At 39.5% G+C, this 20,609-nt stretch overlaps 2 protein-coding genes across 10 annotated transcripts in view; one reads left to right on the forward strand and one right to left on the reverse strand.

Annotated features, from left to right (window-relative positions):
• Positions 1–370: 370 nt before the first annotated feature.
• On the reverse strand, positions 371–9,948 carry mapkapk5 (MAPK activated protein kinase 5). Of its 2 annotated transcripts, XM_088416028.1 has the most exons (14): positions 9,066–9,948; positions 7,261–7,334; positions 6,100–6,175; positions 4,764–4,861; positions 4,575–4,683; positions 4,231–4,320; positions 4,047–4,142; positions 3,903–3,983; positions 3,566–3,753; positions 2,674–2,794; positions 2,480–2,610; positions 1,657–1,772; positions 1,476–1,580; positions 371–1,388 (listed from the first exon to the last, which is right to left on the reverse strand). In XM_088416028.1, exons 1-14 carry the CDS (start codon positions 9,099–9,101, stop codon positions 1,279–1,281), a joined length of 1,431 nt encoding a protein of 476 aa, XP_088272154.1. In that variant the 5' UTR covers positions 9,102–9,948; the 3' UTR covers positions 371–1,278. The 2 variants fall into 2 exon arrangements, with proteins under 2 accessions (XP_088272154.1, XP_088272145.1); XM_088416019.1 differs by having other exon boundaries at positions 2,480–2,794.
• Positions 9,949–10,811: 863 nt separating this feature from the next.
• The window catches only part of atxn2 (ataxin 2), a 28,662-nt gene continuing 18,864 nt past the window's right edge, over positions 10,812–20,609 (forward strand). For 3 of the 8 annotated variants that reach the window (XM_088428671.1, XM_088428700.1, XM_088428709.1), the window contains exons 1-6: positions 10,813–11,603; positions 15,800–15,830; positions 16,567–16,626; positions 16,965–17,036; positions 17,561–17,711; positions 18,363–18,377. In XM_088428671.1, the coding sequence (XP_088284797.1) occupies positions 11,509–11,603; positions 15,800–15,830; positions 16,567–16,626; positions 16,965–17,036; positions 17,561–17,711; positions 18,363–18,377 (424 nt within the window). In that variant the 5' untranslated portion in view covers positions 10,813–11,508. Of the gene's footprint in view, positions 11,604–15,799; positions 15,831–16,566; positions 16,627–16,964; positions 17,037–17,560; positions 17,712–18,362; positions 18,378–20,609 lie in introns of all 8 variants that reach the window. The other 5 variants (XM_088428692.1, XM_088428717.1, XM_088428681.1 and 2 more) reach the window with 4 other exon arrangements.

A 20,609-nucleotide genomic window follows, 5' to 3' on the forward strand; every position in this document is an offset into this window, starting at 1 on the left:
AAGCACTTATGACTACGTGGTATTACTTCAGTATACAGTACAGCTCTATCATGACTACATGTAAACATTAGCACATGGACATATGGACCATATGTGGACAGGATCATTTGCAATGTTGAGACATAACTCCATATATGATCCTATTAAGAGTATGGCAATATATGGACGTGTCCATTACTATGAGTTCATACCATCCTATATTCCAGTAAAAATAGTGGAATGAAGATTGGGGGGCCGGGCTTTCGTTTTTTAAAAGGTATTTTTGGGGTACGATTAAACAAATTCTATCGGTGTATCAGAGCCCATCAGTTGCTGCTGTTTTGGTTAACAACAGAATTTAACAACACAGTGTGACTGATCGCATTTGAGCTGAGATGAAAAGGGATGCTTTATTTCGTGTGCATAAACTCAGCAAAATTTGACTCACGAGGTTTTGGTCCGACACCAACGCTTTTTTTTTCCGGGTGGGTGACGGAGCCGGTGGATAATCAGCGTATGGCGTCTATTCAAGAAATTCTATATGTGGAAATAAGGTGTATGAAAAGAAAGAAAGAAAACCCCCGCGTTTCTTTGTAGTCAGTCAAACAGTACAGGACTTATACTCCAAACACTTAAACAGAAACAAACAATGTCAAAAAACTGGAACCAACGTTTAAGGCGAAATCACAACTTTAGCAACGGGAATCCTGGAAGGATAAAAGCGTAGCATGACATTAAAGGGAATCGGAGGAGGAAGATCAAAGATGCTGTCAGGACCTCGAGTAAGATTTTTTTCAAAAGCTAGTTTGCTCCAAGGTGGTTCATGACAGTTTGAGTTTGATTTCAAAGTGTGTCTTTGCAGCTTTTTTTGAAGTGAAAGGACATGTTAATTGAGGGAAAACAAGTTTAGGTCTAAAAAGTATAGCGTACATAAAAATCTGATTTCTTTTCTTTGAAGCCCATTCACAGGCTACAGAAAATATAAATAATTGAACTTTTGTTTTAAATAAATACAGTTTGGAACGTTAGAAGAGATGAAATTATTGGGATAAAACAAATGAATACAAGCTGTGAATAAAAGTTTCCATCCAAGTAAATAATTTCTCATTGATTTTTTTTTTTTATGCAAAATTGAAGTTTTTTTTTTTTCCTGTGCAAGTAGCGAGTTTGTTTTTTTTCAAACAGCTGTACATTAGGCCTTGGAAAGAGAATCCTTTGGGAGAAAAAGCTAATTATTTGTCTTTTTTTTGTTTGTTTAAAAAAAAAATCCTTGTTAAAAAGACAATATAAAAACGAGTGCTAGAAAGACGTTGGCAAGTGAGACTCTTCCAGATTTGTCCTCTCTTCAATGGCCTGTTTCACAATTTCAGCCAGCTTCAAGCGATCCACCCTATCTCCGAATGCTCGACCTGCAACACAAAACAAGAAATAACGACGCTCGAGAGGTTCCGCAAAGACAGGTGCGCCAAACACCCAAACATAAAATGAACCCTAACCGTCCCAGCTGAGTCCCTGCAGGCCGTCTCGCAGTAGTTTGCAGTCCCTGTTAAACCTCCAGGCTTCAAACATCACCACGTTCAGCTTTTCATCCTCGTTCTCGCCTTAACACACACACACATTAAAATTCAATGATTTGACATCTCCCATGTTTGTTATCGTATATATTAATTTACTGACCAGCCTGTGGAAGAATACACTGTGCAATGACATCGCGTAGTTTCTCCAGCGCTACATTGGAGTCCTCGCCTCCATTTTCTGGGTCGTGAAGGAAGAAACCGTCACTGGGCTTGGGGCTGGCACAAAAACGACACGAGCGCATCATGTTCACACTTAGCAAACTCTAAACAGTAGCAGGATTAAACGCCAACATTCAGAGTTATTGTATGCCTCAGCAAATACAATTTTAGAGCCATGCCTCAGCAAATACAATTTTAGAGCCACGTTGGGGATGTCGGACTAACGCTTCTACGACTTAAGTTACTGTTAGCTAACTCATTTCAAACTCCGCCTGCATTACAAATATAAAAAACGGCCAAAAAACAAAATTGCAAACGCTGTACACTATGTGGAAAATGACTATTTTTAAGGTTGTCACAAACCTAAATACAAAATATAGAGCTTTTTGAACAAACATTCCCGTAGTTCCTTTAACAGTGGCATTGCCCAAAATCGACATCATAACCCTATTTGTCAGTGAGTCATCCACATACTACTAACATAATACAGTACAATACAAAAAACACTCACTTCAAGCAATGCCTCTTTTTTTACCATAAGGAAGAAAAAAAACAAGTATAACTAATAATAGTCAGCATTGTTCATGCAGGCAAATCAATCATTAGGTCGGCTGCAAAAAACTGGAAATTTTGTCAAGTATTACAAAAATAGATTCACATCCATTCACTATTTGCAAAAGAGGGTATGCTGGTAAATGGTACGCAAACATGCTACAAAGGCCCATGAAAGGTCACTTATTAAAAATAAACATAAGCAAACAGACCCGAGTAGTTTCCTCTTCCTGAGGATTGGGTTGTTGACAGAGTTGAGCGGCTTCAGGCTGATATTTAGATCCTGAATCCTCATGTTGGCCAATTGCTCCGCATGGGCCTGCTGGATGCCTGCCACCATCGCCTGAGATACATGGTCATAGTTACCCTCCTTAGTGCGTGCTCTTGGCCACTCCCCGCCGCCCACCTTGTCCATCATCATCTGGGCCGAAGGCAGTACGTTGTCCAATGCCTCGGTGCAGTTGAGCCACGGGTGAGACAAGACTCCCTCGATGGTCAGCCTCTCCTCTGGCTTCACCTTGAGCAGCCTGCAAGGAACAGGAAAAAAAAGAGTGGAGAGCATGTGTCTGACAAGTCGGACTTTTTCTTTGGCTCCTGAATGGTATTATGTTGATCAAGAGGCAACGTTGCAATTTTTTACATTTAAAACAGTGCTTCTCAATTTTTTAAAATTTTTTTTGCAAAAGCCCCTAAAGAGAGGAACCCCCCCCCCCCCCCCCCCACACACACACACACACACACACCTTCAATAAATACGATTTTTATCTAGAAAGGTTGTATCAGTATACCTAAAACTGTATCCTTTTTAACAATAAAAAATTAAAGCAAAATAAATCGACTTTCAACAACTGATAACTATTTTTTAAAGCATTTCTACAGGTTCCAGGTGAGTCGAAAACTAAAAACAAAAAAAAAACGTGCATCAAAGAGCTAGAAATTTAAAAAAAAAGATGCAAATCCTTATTTTGTTGCATTTCACATGGCAAAAACATGCCCCGCTTACGGTTAAAGTTTAACCATTTTGAAAGGTGACTTGAACCACTCAGTTATTTGATGAAAGAAGTGTTGGCGTAAACATTTCTAAAATGATTCGATGGTGACAGCTCAATACCGTAACGACTGTTCTCTATGCCAATTTTAACAATTTTCCTCTTTGGACACAGCTTGTGCACTCTTAACAGGGTGGCTAACTCTGAAAATCATCCTTGTGAGTGTAAGAGTGGATATTTTTTTAATAACAAGTGAAATCATTAATGCACATGTTCTATTAAAGAAATGAATAATCAAACTAAACCTACTTGCGCACAATGTCCTTTGCCATCTCTGAAATCTGACTCCACTCATCTTCAGGGAAGTCAAAGCTGCCCATCATGATCTTCTTTCTCATGTCCTTGGGAATGGTGCGACTGTGATGTTTAGAGTAAAACGGAGGATATCCGCACAGCATCACGTAGATGATGACACCCAGAGACCACAAGTCACAGCTCTGGTAAAAGACAGTGAGTGTTGATTAAGACTGGACTAACTGCGCTTTGCCTATATTCTATTTGCACGTAGGTTTACACAGACAGAAACCATGCAATCCATCTTAAGAGATTGTAAGTTAAGTAAATTGAAGTGAGGTCCGAGTCTGACCTTGTTGTAGGTGTAAGGAGTGGGTGAGGTAGGTATGATTCCAGACTTTTCCTTCTGGTGTCTTCTTTGAGCCTCAAGTACCTGCAGAGCAACAAGCAACTTTGGTGTCTATTCTCATTTCAAGGTTTTGTGTCCGTTTTCTACCTGAGGTGCTACATAGTAGGGAGTGAACTGGGGTGTCATCAAGTCCCCCTGATCTATTTTGGCAAAGCCGAAGTCACACAGCTTAACGGGAGCATCCTGAAGAAATCGGGGTTAAAAAAATAAATACAGTAAAGCGTTGCAAAAACAGCATGAAGTAAGTATGTATTCAACTTGCTCCAATTACCAGAGAGTTATCCTTGAAGAGCAGATTCTCTGGTTTCAGGTCTCGATGTGCAATATTTAAGGAGTGACAGTGTTCCAAGGCTTGACTGATCTATCGGAGGAGTCATGTCACACATTTATGTGTGTGTCTTAACAACTGCTAATGGCCGTATGGCATGGTGATCTAGTGTGACATTAGCTGGTGAATCCAAGTGAGGAGCTGCTAACGAGACTGCTAGACGAACTGATAGTCACGCGGTCAAAAAAAAAAAAAAAAAAAAAGCTCAACACTCCGAAAATATACGGATGACGCAGGTTGGAAATCAGGAGGAAACGACTGATAAGAATGATTGTGCCATTGCCTACCTGTTTTGTGACCTCACTGGCCATTTTTTCAGTAAAGTGCCTGTGCTGACTGATTCTGTGGAACAGTTCGCCGCCTTCCATCATCTCCATGACGATCAGAAGCCTAGCTCTGCCAAATATAACGTGTTTTTTTTTCCAATAAAAATGGGAAGCATGACTATAGAAACTATAATGGGCGGAAAAAGCTACCTCGGGCTGGACTCATGTGGGAACTGGACACTGTTGGCGTACACCTCCAAGATTTGCACGATGTTTGGGTGGTTGGCGCACATCACATGCAATCGCACCTGCAGGCAGAGGTAGCGACATGCAAAAAAAATCAAGATACGGAGCAAAGCATTTCTGCAATACGGTGATAGCCTGTGATAGGAAGTACATTAGATGCATTTGGCCAAAACTATCGCAGCAACAATTGTTAATGCTCTGCATGGCCGTAAAAAATGCCAGCAACACAGTGAGAAGGCTAACATCGAAATAAGCCTGAATTTGCCACATAATGAATGCCTTGGTACACTTTTATTTTGAACTTGTTTCCAGCAGCATGCGGCAACATAGCAGCTCGACTGGTGCTTCTACTGCAAGTGCTGCTCCCGGCTCCCAATATAAACAACACAAGGTTGTTTAAAAATCAGGTTCAATAGTTGTCAGTGTTTACCATTGGCTCTTTTGTGTTATACAGTAGCTGCATCTGGTATCAATTAGCAGCTAGCTAGCAGCGCTCGCTGCTAAATAACTGCACTTTTGATGCTGGCAGCCTGACCCAGTTCCTACCAATCACATTTTAACAAACCATGCTGACTAAAATATTGCTCCTTCAGCTGACAAATCTGTTTCACAGAACAGTTTATATGGGGAGATAGTATGATGCTAAGCAGTTTAAACAAGTAAACAAACATGTTGATTTTTTTTTCAAATAAAGTTTTATTTAATTGGAAATGTATGTGTGTATGATTATTTTTCACCAAGGAAAAAATATCATTTTCATCCAAACACTTGAAATTCGATTTGAATTTTCAATAAAACATCCGATAATCACAAATACTCAATGGCAGCAGCTCTCTTCTATTCGTGGAAAACGGGAGCAAAAACACTACAATTGTCTGCCGATGATCCCGGGCCATACCCCACCTTTCACCCCAAAGTCTAAAATAAGATTAGATGGGCCCCAGCTCACTGAGCACCCCAACAAAATCAAATGCAATACAAGTTGAATGGGTGAGTAAAAACAAGAGTGTGATATTACTATTTTTCCCCTGACTGCACATCCTGAGAACATGCTGTCCTTTTATGAAAAACAAAAGACCATGATTTAACTGAGATGATATTCTGTTCATATTTTTCCAGCTGCGTCAGGAGAGCTTTTATGTTGGCTGTATCCCTGATAAGCAGAAGGCTGCTTCTGACACAGAGGAGCACCAAGACGCTGCGTTAAGAATGTTACATTCTGACAAACAGAAGAAGCACGAGGGTGAGACCTAACCGTAAACCAAACGCTTTAAAGGGCAACAATATGTGGATGTCTAACCTCATTTCTGGCTTTGGGACGATCAATGAGGATCTTCAGGGCCAACCGTTCCTGTGTTGATTTTTTCACACAAACTCTTAATGAAGACAAAACAGAAGGAGAAAGTCACATTGTTATGTTCACATATGTTCACGTTGAAAGTTCACATTGTTATGCTTTTGAGCGGTTTCTATACTTCTTCATCAAAGAAACATTATTGAAGGCTAAATGTTGATCTGCTGCTCATTTAAAGAGACATAAAGTCTGTCTCTTTATTGTGTCAACATCAGTTTGTTTTGGTTAACGAAAATGATCTCTATTGTGTTTTAGAGGCAAACATCAACTGGACAAAATATTGTCTCCAGTTCTCTAAACCTGAAAGCTATGCCACTTTAAAACATTTTTAATGCAACATTCATCTGAGACCAAATTTTACCAACCTGAAGGGCGCAGTGACAAAGGAAGCAGTGTAACAAGTGCTTGGCTGAAAAATATCAATGGTCTATTTGGGCTACATCAGAATAGTGCAGCAGGCCTCATGTATTACAGCCAATTTAACAAACAAAAGAGCAAAAATATGGAATGACTCATAGGTGTTCCAACAGAGACAAGTCAGGTCTGAGTCACCCAGTTCCCAAGAAAGGTCCATTAGACAAATGTGTCAAGTTTCTGGCAACTTGAGAAGATAACAAACCACGTTATGGAAGTTCAGCTTTTTTTCTCGGTACAGTACAGGTACATGCTGTTCACTACTACGTTAAAAATTTGTCAAATTGGATTTTTCAGGAAAATACCATATTTTTTAACTAAACTTGAAAGAAGTCCAGTTTGCCCAATCTAAGAGTCGGTAGTATGAGTAGATTGTTGGACTACACACATTTAAGTTGCCTAAACTTGAAACCGTAAAATCAGAAACCACTTCAGCGGCATTTTCTTCTTGTGCTGATTTGAAGGGGAACACCTAACTTTTTTTTATATTTATTGATTAACATTATGCATTAAATGATAGATGAGCCTTGTTAGACACCTCAGCAGACTCGTGTATAAACGCGTCGTAAGGCGGTCTTCGTTTTGCTAACCAATGCTAACATTGGGAAGTGCCAGTGATTCAGTTGGTCAGGAATCTCATTAACTGATCACACTGGTCTTTGAATGCTTATTTTTCTCTCAGCCCAGACTCACCTGACAGGTCCGCTGATGCCAGCGCCTAGCTTTTGCGTCCAGTTGATGTTGTATTCCTCTAGAATGGAGGCCTCCTGCAATTCGAGTATAGGTATATGAATCAAAGGTTAGCCTGACAGGGGCCAAAATTTCATCCATCTGAATTGTTGTAGGTATGACCACAAGGAGATTTAATGATGCCTTGACTGGTCAGCCAAACACTGAGGAGTAAGTTACCCAGCAGCTGTCTACTCACGGCCCAAGTGGACACTAGTGTGTGTTCCAATTCTCAGCGGCAGAACCCAGTCAACCCATCATTAAGCACACTCTGGCCCAGTTGTCAAAGTAGAGGCCCGGGGCACTTGAGATCACATTTTACTGCTGACTTGGATGCCAGGCTAGTGGCATATGGAAGGTAGCAGGCCAGGAAGGAATCATAGAAGCAGTAGGTCGGTATAATGAAACGTGAACAATGATAGCTTGAAGATGAGGTTTGAAAATTAAGTGGATTCATTCATGGCATCACGGTTGAGTTAGCACATCTGCCTCACAAAGCCACAGAGGAATTCTCCAGGCACTACAGATTCCTCTCCCGTTTCCAAAAATTGTTTTACGAAAAATCGAAACTATCCATAGGTGTGAAGGTGCATGGTTGTCTGTCACACAATCTTATTCAAAATATTATTCTGTTTGTGCTCTGGATTGACAGACAACCAGTCCAGTGTGTATGTGACGATAGATTCCTGCTTACTCAAAATTAACCACAACCACTATTACAAATCTATGGATGTGTATCTATCAATTGAGTCCAGGGTGAAACTTGTAATTTTTTTGTTTGCCCTCCTTTTGGCTGTTCTTATGATAGTCATTGGAAGACAAGCTCACAGTTACTGCTCCACTTATTTTTTTTACACTTGATAGCTTCAAAAACTGCACCCCAACTTACAAGTCCCTTAAGATGCAAGCCATTGCCAAACTCACTTTTTTAGGGGGGCCTTATTTGTTTTTAATGACTTGAATTACAAAATGACTCTTGATCTTTTTGTAACAAATCAGGAACAACATGTTTTTTTTTTCCTGTACCAGAAGTGAACTTGCTTTGAACACTACAATATTTCTGCATTTGCAAAGTGCATTCCATCGGTTTACAAACTATTTGAGACAAATACTGCTTGTGCTCACTAGCAATGCTTTCCGACATTTGTGTGGAATTCTCACTTGTCTCTCTCTCTCACAGATTAAACGTCATTTACTTTGTACACCATGTATGCCAGGTATATTTTTCTTGCTATAAATTAAGCCTTCAGTATAACTATCGTATTGATGAAACATGCAAGTAATTCTGCTACTAATAAAGCATAATATATGTGTGTTGGCTGATGAGCTCTTGCTGGTTAGGTAAGCCCTCTTCAGCCCCATGCAGCAAGAGCTGACCAAATGACTAATATCACACTTCAATGGTATGTAAGAGTATGTCATCATGCAGGGCAAGAAGGCAGCTCAGTGTACACATGTTTTCACTTGATGATGACTATGACATTCAGGGGTTACAAACTTGGCACAGTAAAATTGTTTCAGAAGATGTGTAGAAATAGGCCCTTTGGGCACCATTGTATTTTAGGCTTTTCGTTCCATTGTTTTATATACATGAGCCACTAATAAATAAATTAATAAATATAAAATAACCTTACAACTAGGTTATAGAACCAGCTAGACTCGGGTGGGTTTTAACTTACGTACACTTCCAGGTAACGTCAGAATGAAACTTCGTCGTAAACCGCGGACCCCCTGTGTCCCCCTGACAAAAACAGTTCCCCAAGAGTTACCTTGATGAAGTTATCCGCGCTGTTATCTTCTGACATGATGATCCAGTTGAAACTGTTGTCGTCCCCGTTAAGATCTCGCACAGTTGACAGTGGGAACAAGGACTTTATGCTTGACCTTAAAACAAGCCTCGTTCCTGTATCCCCGATCTGGACGAGGGCTCGTTATATGACTACTAACGACAGGGCATGGGGACAAAATAACGCGCTACCACCACCCTTAACCCCACCACCTCCCGGCTGGTGCGATGCGGCGTCAAGTCAGCCCAACCCGGCTCACCACCTCGGGGTCCGGCTCGCTCTTCCTGTCGCTTTGAATCCACCGGAGTGACCATGTAGAGTACCAAAAACCGATCGAGGTCACCATAAAAGCCGCAGATTGCAAAAAATGTAGCGGACGAGCCCACCGCTAAGGCGGGGGACCACAGGACAAGGGTGTATTTTTAGTGAGCGTTAGCTAGCAATGTCGTGAGGACTCTTTAGGAACTGCTAGCACGCTTGCTAACATGTAGCCAAACGACACTCCATTCACGTGGACAGAGACGCTACAATCACGTGGATTTGAATTTAAAATGCATCTGCCCTCACCCTAAATGAATGAAAGATTGTCACTATGATCGTTCTCAAAGGAATGGACCCCTGAGCAGCTTAAGAGTGTCGTCGAGCTCGAGCTTAGCTAACAAACTAGCGACTTGGCTCAGGTGACAAGTTAAGTCTTTGCCGCTTTTGGGAAGCGAAACCCACATTAAGACTCTCCCATTGGGGATGTCTATTGACCGACGGTTGTTGTCTGTCAAATGAGCGCCTCGAAGATTGGAAAAAGTCCAAGGAAAGTACCCCAGGAGACGCACGCACCTATTATGCTTATCTTGTAGCTTCTTGTCAATTCAAGGGGGTACTTTACGGCTCGACTGGCGTAATGTACACAATAGTAGGTAAATAATAATGCCTGATCAAAATGTTTAATGAGAATCTATTTAACTTGCAAATCACTAAGTATACACTATACAGTGTCTTTTTTTAAATTAACACGTATTAAATATGCTGAAAATAAAATAAAAATAAAATATACAGTACATAAATTTCTCATTGTTTTATTTATTCCATTGCATTCATTTTATTACGCTTGTTCTCAAGGGGCGGGGGCTTATCCTCACAAGGGTCACGTTCGCATTTCACGTCTATCTTCGGGCAGGAGGCGGGGGAAATCCTGAACTAGTTGCCAGTCAATCGCAGGGCACACAAGAGACGAACGGCCATTCGCGCTCACAATCACACTTAAAGAGAATTAAAGGCCAATACTGTATACTGTACCCACCATGTATGTTTCAAAGAATGTGGGAGCAAACCTGCGAAAAAATACGCAGGCATGGGGAGAGCGTGCAAACTCCACACTATCGAACCTACAACATCTGCATGTGAGGTCGACGTCCTAACCAGTCGGTGCCGCCTGTTAGATATATATCATAGACGGAAAATGACATGTACAAAATACAGTAAATGGGACGGTAACAAAATGTAACTATGACAACGTGTACTTAAGTGATGGCGTTTACCTTCGTTACATTTTCTTAGCATTGCCCGCATAAGGAAGACAAAATACATCGTAATCATTGCAGTTCATGAAATTAATCATGCGTTGGCAACACTAACACTAGAGTACAATTACAATGTATTTAATGTCATTTGATTCTGCGTATGCAGTGTGTTACGGTAGCTGTAGAAGCGCATGTGTATACGGTGTGTTCGCCGGCTCACGTGGATGCCACAACACAGCCTTGGATGACTTCCTGAAAATAGTACCATCAAGTAGCGCTTTTACTTTAAATACACATGTATGGCCGTCATTGTTTGCTTTTAACGTGTCTTTAACGGAATATTCGCTGTAGTCGCCCGTTGGCCTTGAATGTTGTCTGGTTATTTGTCTATTGCTCCGAACGCCAAGTGCCGTTACGCATGTCAAATATCCCTCCGCCATTTTTTTGTCCCTTTCAGACTGTTTTGGTCTTTTCGATGTTAGCAACGGAAACAGCCCGAGACAGCACTAAAAAACAATTTCAGACTACAAAATAATTTCGTCCGGATTGACGCAGCACGTTGGCAAGAGGTTCAACGCTCGTATTTATTTAAACAGAATCGTTTTCACGTGTTGTCTTTTTTTTAATCGCATTTTCCCCTCTTAAAAGCAATTGTTCAGGTTGCTAATTGGGCTAGCCTAGTCTTGCTAGCTTGTTAGCATAGCCTCTTACTTCAAGACAGGCACGTTGACATTAGCCTACAAGCCACCAGAGCTCGGCACTGTGCTAACGGCGGTGGCTAATTGTCACAACTAACTACACACACACACACACACACACATACATACACACATACAGCTGTCTCGTCGTCGAGAGACTTTGCGGTGCCAAGCTGGTCATTTTAAGACGACGTCTTTTATGGGCTCGCCATGTCAATGAAGGCCGGTGGAAATCGCAGTAAGCCGGGCGGTGGCAACGCCGCTGGTGCCGGAGGAAGCGGCGGGGGACGACAGAATCTGGGCAGGTCGGTGCAAATTTCAATCACTCATTGTAGCGACGAAAAACAACGACTGCTTGGCTTACTCTGGTCCGTTTCCTGGACGTGTTCACATTTCGGTAATCTTGTTGTCGTTTTTAAGAGATGTCACGCCACCTTTGCGCTATTTTTTTATGGGCAAAGGGAGTGTGAGGGCCTTGCGACGTGTTGGTCAGTCAGGGAGCAACCCAGCTAACGCGGCCTTTCAGCTCGCCTCACGTATTGCAGGTCAATGTCACAATTTCGTCTCTTTTTACGCATTTTCAATCCGTTTCTCTTCCCAAGCACATTTGCGTACAGATCGCTCGTTAACGTTTGTTTGATTCGCATAAAATTGTCTTTCGGCACCCAGTAACTGAACATACTGGCCTCGGTAACGCTAATCAGGCGGATGTTACCTGAGCGCATCATCTGACTGTCGTTAATATTCATGCGATGTTAAAATCCTATTTCATCTTTCAAATTCCCCTGCTTGGGCGCGGGGGCGCGTGTGTGGTTAAAGAAATGGTCGCGTAAGCTGTCTATCAACCTTGACGTGGCCCCGCTCATGTGAAATAATCATGTCCTTCAAGTGTGACTTTTAAACACGATGCCCGAAGGATCAGGTGATCGCATAGCTGCCAGCAAAATATATTCATTTTAGCTAGGCTTCTTATTCTGTCGCTCATCGACACGGCACGGCACGGTACGCCCTGTTTACTGCGTAGCTTTCCATTCATGCCGTCTTTTTGAATTGTTGTATCTTTGGGCAGCATTTAAACGCGCATTATAGAGCAGGAAGCTATTCATTCTATTTGTGCATTGCTAAGAGATCCATACGTCCAGCTCATATTAGAGGAAAATTTAGTTTAATTTTTCACTTCAAGATGTTTAATGACAGCTAATGTCTATTGATTAATACTAAAGGCGAATGAGCTTGCATGAGATTGCATACCTGGCCACGTTCCAGCCGCCGAACAAGGTGCATTCTAGGACATACTCTATGAATAATGTGCATTTTGGATTGCCACTACAATTTAAGAAATAACGGTCTTTTTACAATAATAATGAGAACTTGAGGCTTAATCAATGAATGTGGTGTATTTAGGGACGTCACAATAAGAATAACTCTACAAGAGTATGCTGCTTTTGAGGACACCAGCAATGAATGAGGTGTATACTAGTATGCAATTATGACAAAGAAGTGACATTTAACTGGAAGAATAAGGTCCAGTTGAGGAAACTCAATAAATAAGGTCTCTACTTCAACATGACACTTAAGAATGCAGTGTATGTTACTCGAAGATTCATTAAGTTAGTTACATTTGAGGATATACAAAAATGGGTAAAGTGCATTTGAGTGGCAGTACACTATATGAGTAAGGTGCGTCTTTGACATGACCTTAAGAATAAGTTCACTCTCCTATTAGGCTGTGATTACATTGTAGATCAGTTTTGATTCTGTGTGTTTATAATTTCCCAATATGTTGTTTTAATACCTTGTTTTAAAGCACCGTGAACAGTACAATCCCCCCATCCCCCCAAACACACACACATGCTTGACTTAGGGCTCATGATACAAAATGGATATGTATCAAATGTAGGGCTTAGTACATTATTTAGGTAACCTTTTACAGCCTTTATTGTACTATGCACATAGTATTTCACATTAGAAAAAAATTATTGTGCCATACTATTCAATACATGTCAATACACAGGTTATTTTTGTACTTTCTGTTGTTTAGTGGAAGAGTAGTTGCTTTTTCTGCCAGTTATTAAATATTTTTGGCATAGTTCGATAAAGAAGCATATCCATTAAATGGAATGAATACTTTTCAATCGAAATAATTGACATAGAATATTTTTTCACTGCACACTTTTTGAAAATTACTGCTTTGAGTGCACTATACATTTAAATTCAATCTCTAAGAACGTTTTTTTTTTTCAATCATTGAAGTACAGGAAGTATTCTCTAGTAAGGAATCATATTTCTGTTGTCCAATCTTTCCTTATAACAGAAGTTGCTGATGTTGCCAGATATTCAATTCAATATTTGCCAGATAAACAATGGTACATGTGCTGAGCAAACTTGCAAGTACTTTAACAAAATAAAGTACATGTGTAACAACATAAGCAATGAAATGAAAAAATATATTGTCCAAAACCTGTTTTTTTTTTAAACAAAAACTACAGTATTCTAAACATTAACGGTATATGAACACAATACTGGAAAATGCAAAAACATGGTCCAAATACTGTACTGTTTCAAGAATAATGCCAATAGTGTACTGTACTGTACTTGACTATTGTATACTGTTCTGTAGTTTTAATGTTGAGTTTTGTCCGTCTTGGGAGGGAAAAAAAGAGTATTTTGAGTTGTTGTGTTGGGTTCATTTTTTGCAATATGAAAATGTTTGCCTGCATATCATACAGTTGCACTGCTAATTGCAAGCAACTGTTCCATTGATCATCACTGATGTGTGGTGATTCTTGTGCATACAGAAGGATTTTTGATGCCATCTCCTTGCTGGACAGTGGCTTTTGATCAGGAGTTGAACTGAACATATCATCTTCCCCAGTCGTTCTTGTGAATGCCATGATTTACAGGATGTAAATTAATAAGATTAAAATATATTGTAATCACAGCAATTAATTATTTATGATGTTATTTATAATATTTATATGTATTTATAGTATTTATATATAATTATTTAATTACAGAATTTCCATTTGCCCGAGTTCCTTAGGTGGGAATACTTACTGACTATTTTTTGTCGTCCAGCAGTGCATCATGTTACAGTGGCTTCCAGTAATTATTATACTCTTTAAGGATAAAACAGCACAAGTGGTGGTGAGCACATCCACGAATTAGCATGTTTTCTCCGATTGGTGCGATTGGGTACATGAATGGTTGTTCGTTCCTCTGTGCCTTACGGTTGACTGGCAGCCAGCTCAGTGTCCTTCGGCTATTGCCCATAGACAGTTGAGATAAGCCACTGTAAGTCTGCGACCCCAGTGATGAGCAGGGAGAGAAAATAGATGGATATACTGTATGTATATGTATGTATGTATATATATATATATGTGTATATATATATATATATATATATAGAGAGAGAGAGAGAGAGAGAGAGAGATACACATATATATATGTATATATCTATATATACATATATATATATATATATAGAGAGAGAGAGATAGATATATATATATATATATATATATATAGATAGATATAGATATACACATATATATATATGTATATATCTATCTATATATATAGATGTGTGTGTGTGTGTAAAACAGCCCTATGTTGCTACTGTATCTCAAAGTTGGTCATTATATCATTTATGTACAGTATTTATTTCATGGTATGTGCTTTAAAAAAATTAAGAACCAGTGTATTAGCAGAGTAATGTGGATTTTAGGACATGCTGACATTAGTCACATTCTAGGGTATGCTTAGCAAATAAGACGTATTCTAGAAAATAACTACATTTTGTAAGGCCCCCTTATACAGTTAAAGGGATGGTACAGGCGGTGAGGCTCTCTAGTCAGGGTGATTTCCCCAGGTAGTAATGATGCACATTCATTCAAGAGTTGCAATCGGCAACAATTACTTAAACTTTTTACAAGGAGTGCTGCACAGCATGCTGGGAAGTGCACTGCCTCACCATCATTATGACAGTAAAAAGGTGATTTCTGGGACACGTTCAATCAATGTTACATTGTTGGGCATGCTGGAAGATAGTGTACGTTTTACTGTAACAGGAAATTCTAGGACATTTTGACAAGGATGCATGCATCTATACTTGGATAATATGATATGTTTTAGGAGAGCAGAATATAATCTAGGCAACAGTCTGCTTGATGAGCAGTTGTGGCCAACATGCCTCATAGCGTGCAACTACTATATTAAATGTGTTCATAACAGTAAACCTGTTAACCTCAATTCAGACACTTCCTTCAAAAAAGACTTGTGGGAAACGTGAGCTACCATTTTGCATTCATGTACCGCATGCTGTTAAGAGAACTGGATTAATTGAGTTTGCGGTCTACACTGCTTTAATCTTCGTTAGTGATCTACATGTAGGACTCTTGGAATTTATGTCCTTCCCTCTAACGGGAACTCTTTGATCATTTGACTTAGCTTGTAAAAACAAGAGGGAGCATTTGTCATCGATGTTGTCTTTATTTTACAGGGGAAGACACAGTGGTAAAGGTCCTGCAACGGTAAGCAACTTGCTAGAATACTTTTGACTTCTGCAAGTATGTGTGTACCCAGCTGAATTAGTTTTTTGGAGCAACTTGAATGTAGTCTGTTGTTCTTTCAAACAAGTCCAATATTGTTGGTTAAAGTATGAAAATGTGAATCATTAATTCAAACTAATTTTTACTAAAAGAGGAATACTTACCAAAACTGTATCATAGTGCTGTAAGATGTCTTTTTTTTTTTAATCATATTTACTTGACAGGGTCCGAATTCAAAAGACCGACTGTTGCTTGATTGATTTATTATTATTGGGGTTTTTTTTTGCAACCCATTATGTGTTACTAGGAAGCATCAGATATGATTCTGTCCAAATGAACTGAAAGTAAAATGGAATATATTAGGTGGGGAAAAAAGAGCCACAGTCTTCAATACACATTTAGCTTTTTGTCAAACGGAACAAACATGTCAAACACTCAAATACAGAATAAGAACACGTTCAAGGAACAACACAGATTCCAGCGCGTGTTGTCTTTCTCTAAACCACACCTCATAAAGTCAGACATCTCGCACACAACTACTACAGTAGCTGTAGTAAATAGACTTCATACAACCAACACTTAAAAAAAACACATAACCAACAATTGTATTGGGTTTTTTTTCAGGGGTAATGATGAAGTAATGGCATTTATATTCATTGCAATGGGGAAATTTTAGTTAATTAATAGAACCTTACCACTGTATTTATTTCCTCTTCAGGTCATTTTCAATGGAGTGTATGCAAACATGAGGATGGTCCATGTCTTGACATCAGTTGTGGTATGTTCACTATCAAGATATTCACATGCACCTGGAGAATTGTGTGTAACCTTGACACAGCAGTAAAGCCAGCTGCACTAGGTAACAATGTGTGACTCATGATTACTGTAAATGACTTAGTCAAGCTGTAGTTTCTTCAAAATGTCCACAGGGCAATAAACAAAGCCCTGGCAATTTGCTTAGACAGCTGCTTGCTTTAACAAAATGCATTGATCAGTCATCAGGGTGTTTCACAGCAGATGGGTTCGGAGCGTTTCTTTAGAGCATGTGAATTGACTGACAATTCAGTCTGTGTGAATGAATGTTCACCCAAGTGAAAACGTGAACGATGATTACAGGGGACCAAGTGTGAACTGAAGGTGAAAAATGGAGCCATCTATGAAGGAGTGTTCAAGACTTATGGTCCAGAGGTAAGATGGCTCTCTGTTGTACGTAATTGGGGCTCACTTCCGAGAAGGTGCTGACAGTCTACCCTTTTTGGAATTTGAGATACATGGCTTTTCATCTTCCTTTTTAGGCCGCCACATTCCTAGTTGCAAACCTTGTGAGATTTTTTTTCTGGTCAACATTAATATGTTACCAAACTGTAGCAACTGTTGTGTTTTTTCTTTTATTTTGTTTTTTTGTGAAAGAATTTAGACTGCAACAGTGATTCTTAACTGGTAGGGCCAATTTGGGTATTTTGCAGACAGAGACTAAACATTTACTGAGCTCCTCAGCTCACAATGGCACAGACATGCAATATTTGAATGTTACAGTCAGTTAAGAATTTGTTTTTTATTTTCAGTTGTCATGTACATTAATTTCTTAAAGGGAAAGTTATTGACTATTTACTATGCGTCCTCACGTGTTGAATTACGGATGAGATTAATTTGGTATTCAGTAGTAATCCAGCATAGAAAGTGAGTTCTGTTTTCCTCAAATGTTTTTCTAGTGCGACCTGGTATTAGACGCAGCCCACAGGAAGAGCCCAGAACTGGGTGCAGGCCCCAAGAAAGAGGACATTGTGGAGAGCATTGTCTTCAAAGCTTCTGACATTGTCGCAGTGTCCTTCAAAGATGTTGACCTTAACTTTGCCAGGAAAGGTAGGCAACATATTCTTGACTGATCAGCAAGTCTATTACATACACTCAACCAAGTTGTAATTAGAACTCATGAAGCAGAAAAGGCAACTTTTGTCACTTTGAATTTGCTCATTAGTACATGACTGAGTCTGTGCATACGCATGACCTACTGTATTGATAGGTGTGTATTAATTACCTATTAGTGACTCTTGTCATGTGTCTCCTCTGAGAGGCTATTCAGTGAAGACTAATGCAATCCATTGATTGGTCCAAACCCCATGTGCAGCTAGGGCACTCAATAAAGACTGACTGACGCCGTCTAATTCATCTTGACCTATACAATTATCCTTTAAGGAAATTGACTGTGCGCTAGGGTTTTTTTTTTTTTTCTGGAAATGAACGTGCAGCAGTGTGAAATGTATTAAGGGACTGATGATGATGACTCATGATGCAATATTTCTGACCTTGTTAATGTATACGCTCGCATATAATTTTGATTGCCATCATCAATATCATAAAGAATTTTATGTTCCATCTGCATATGAACCTAAGAATTTACCTTTACAAAGCAATGCCGTTTATCAACGTATTGTGTAGGTAGTGAGTAGTTCACCACTCATTTTCCGTACATTTTCTGATTTTGTCACCTGTCTTTGCTTTTCCATGGTCTAGTTTCCTCAGACACAGGTAATATGTTTGTTTTATCCTCTCTCCTTTCTGTCCCCAAAAATGTCTTGGCTTAAAAATCAAACCTGTTGCAATCGCTCGTGCTGCTACTATTGCCCTCAATGGTGATAAGGTTTCTGCCGCTTCATCTTGCGACTTACACTTAAGAACCAAAAACAGTGGAACCTCCAAAGACAACTGCCCATAGCCTTTAATGCCCCTCAAGGTTGAATACTGTAATTTCCAGGTTATAGATGGCACCTGGATATCAGTGGCACGTATGGCTGGGTAATATGCCCCGAAACAAAAAAATGCATTTTTTTGCTGTAATTCTGCTCTGTAATTATTTATAATACAGTAAAACTCCTCTACAATGAAACCTGCATGTGCAAAAAAGTCCCCCGTTGGGGGAAAAAAAAAAATCAATGTATTGAAGCATTCAATGAAACAACCCCTGTCGATTTAAAAAAATCTAAACAGATTTCTCATCCCTCCCCAACGTGGTGCTCGCCAGCAGTTGTTTACAGTATTTAGAACACGGTATTCCTTTTCAGACGAATTATAAATGTGTTTTTCCTGGACAACTTTCATCAGCAATAGTTTTTCCGCCATGTTGTCAGTCATAAAAACAATTGCGGAAGATATGCGTTGCGGAAAATCTGTTCCGCATGAACTCTGCGCGGAGGGGCGGGGTTGCCTAAATAACGTCATTTGACACGCAGATTATGCGGAAGCGTCAAGATTAAACGCAAGTTTAACACCTGAAGACAGTAAAGATGAAAAATGGATGAAGCAAAGTGAAGACATTATGCAAGAAACTGATGTAGTATGAAATTGAATGCTTATTATAGATTTGGGAATTTCTTTTTTTTCATTGTAGGATGGTTTTGTTTTTGACTTAAGTCGGATAGTAGGTTGCACTACGTTTTGTTTTGTTTTTTAAGTCAGAGACAGATTTGTGATCGTGAAAAGTCCCCTGTTGTGTAAAATTTCTGCCTGCAAATATGATTTTGTTGTAGTGGAGTTCTTCTGTAAAAAAAATTTGTGTAAAGCACTCATCCAGCATTCTGCTATTTGGGAAAAACCTCAATTTCTCAACTGGTCCCATTTTCAAATCGTCACGCCAAGACTAGCTTTTTCTTTTACGCAGACTTTTTTTCATTGAAATATGCGATACCCAGTGTTGGGAGTAACGCATTACAAAAGTAATGTAATTACTGTAATGCATTACCTTTTAGTGTAATACTGTATATTACACACAAAAAATAGTAATATTGAACTACAATGAGAGAAATGTAATACATTACGATGCATTTTTAGCCTGAAAGTGGTATTTTTCTTTTGCCCTCATTCGCCAAAAACACTGCGACATCAGAGGAGAAAAGTCTGTGGCAAAATGTCTACTGCTTGTTGTCAGTATCTGCTACAGCATACGACAGAATGCGGCAGCAGCAGACAACCGGACAATGGACAATACAAACACAAGATGGACATACGCCCATTACTTTCAGTTCGACAGAGATAAAGATAAGAATATAATTGCTAGGTGTTAACAATAACTTGCCCAACACTGGCAATACCTATGAGGACACCCTTTTGCTGCTATGAACGTGCAGTATGTCAATATAGCGGAAAATATTGGCAACATGAAAGTCTTTATCCTGCTAATTGCCTTATTGTTTAAGCCACAGGGTTCAACATGTGTTAAAATAATATTGGCTTATAGTTTGGCAGATAAATTGTTTTAGAGTATATCATATCTCGTGAAACCTCATCGCTGAGTGAAGAACGTAGTCCATCATCCTAAAGTTACATGACATGTGGACAATAGCAGTCAAGTCATATGTTTGTGTGTTTGTGACTTACGCCTTCAGTGATGTCCGACTCGAATAAATACCCCTCTGTAGCACTTGTATGCATTACTGTGCGTTTCATCACCTTAATCGTGTACAACACAGGCTATTGTCCGGAGCATTTACACAACAACAAACAGCAATTAAAACTGATCACTATACCTGATTGTCAAAACTTAAAAATAAAAGGGAATTTAAAATTGTCTGCCCACAAAGTTTTATTAAGTCCACCAAGAGCAGGCAAGCTTTAACACGATTGTACTCAAAATTACAAATTGCAGTTTAATATTAGAACATCATCAAATATTATCTAGTAAGGAATCATATTTGCATTGTCCAAACTTTCCTTATAACAGAATTTCAACAAACGTGCAAGTACTTTAACAAAATACTTTACATG

This window comes from Hippichthys cyanospilos, chromosome 1 (assembly GCF_059441005.1).
Source record: "Hippichthys cyanospilos isolate Australia breed blue-spotted pipefish chromosome 1, RoL_Hcya_1.0, whole genome shotgun sequence".
In the NCBI taxonomy this organism is placed as follows: domain Eukaryota; kingdom Metazoa; phylum Chordata; class Actinopteri; order Syngnathiformes; family Syngnathidae; genus Hippichthys; species Hippichthys cyanospilos.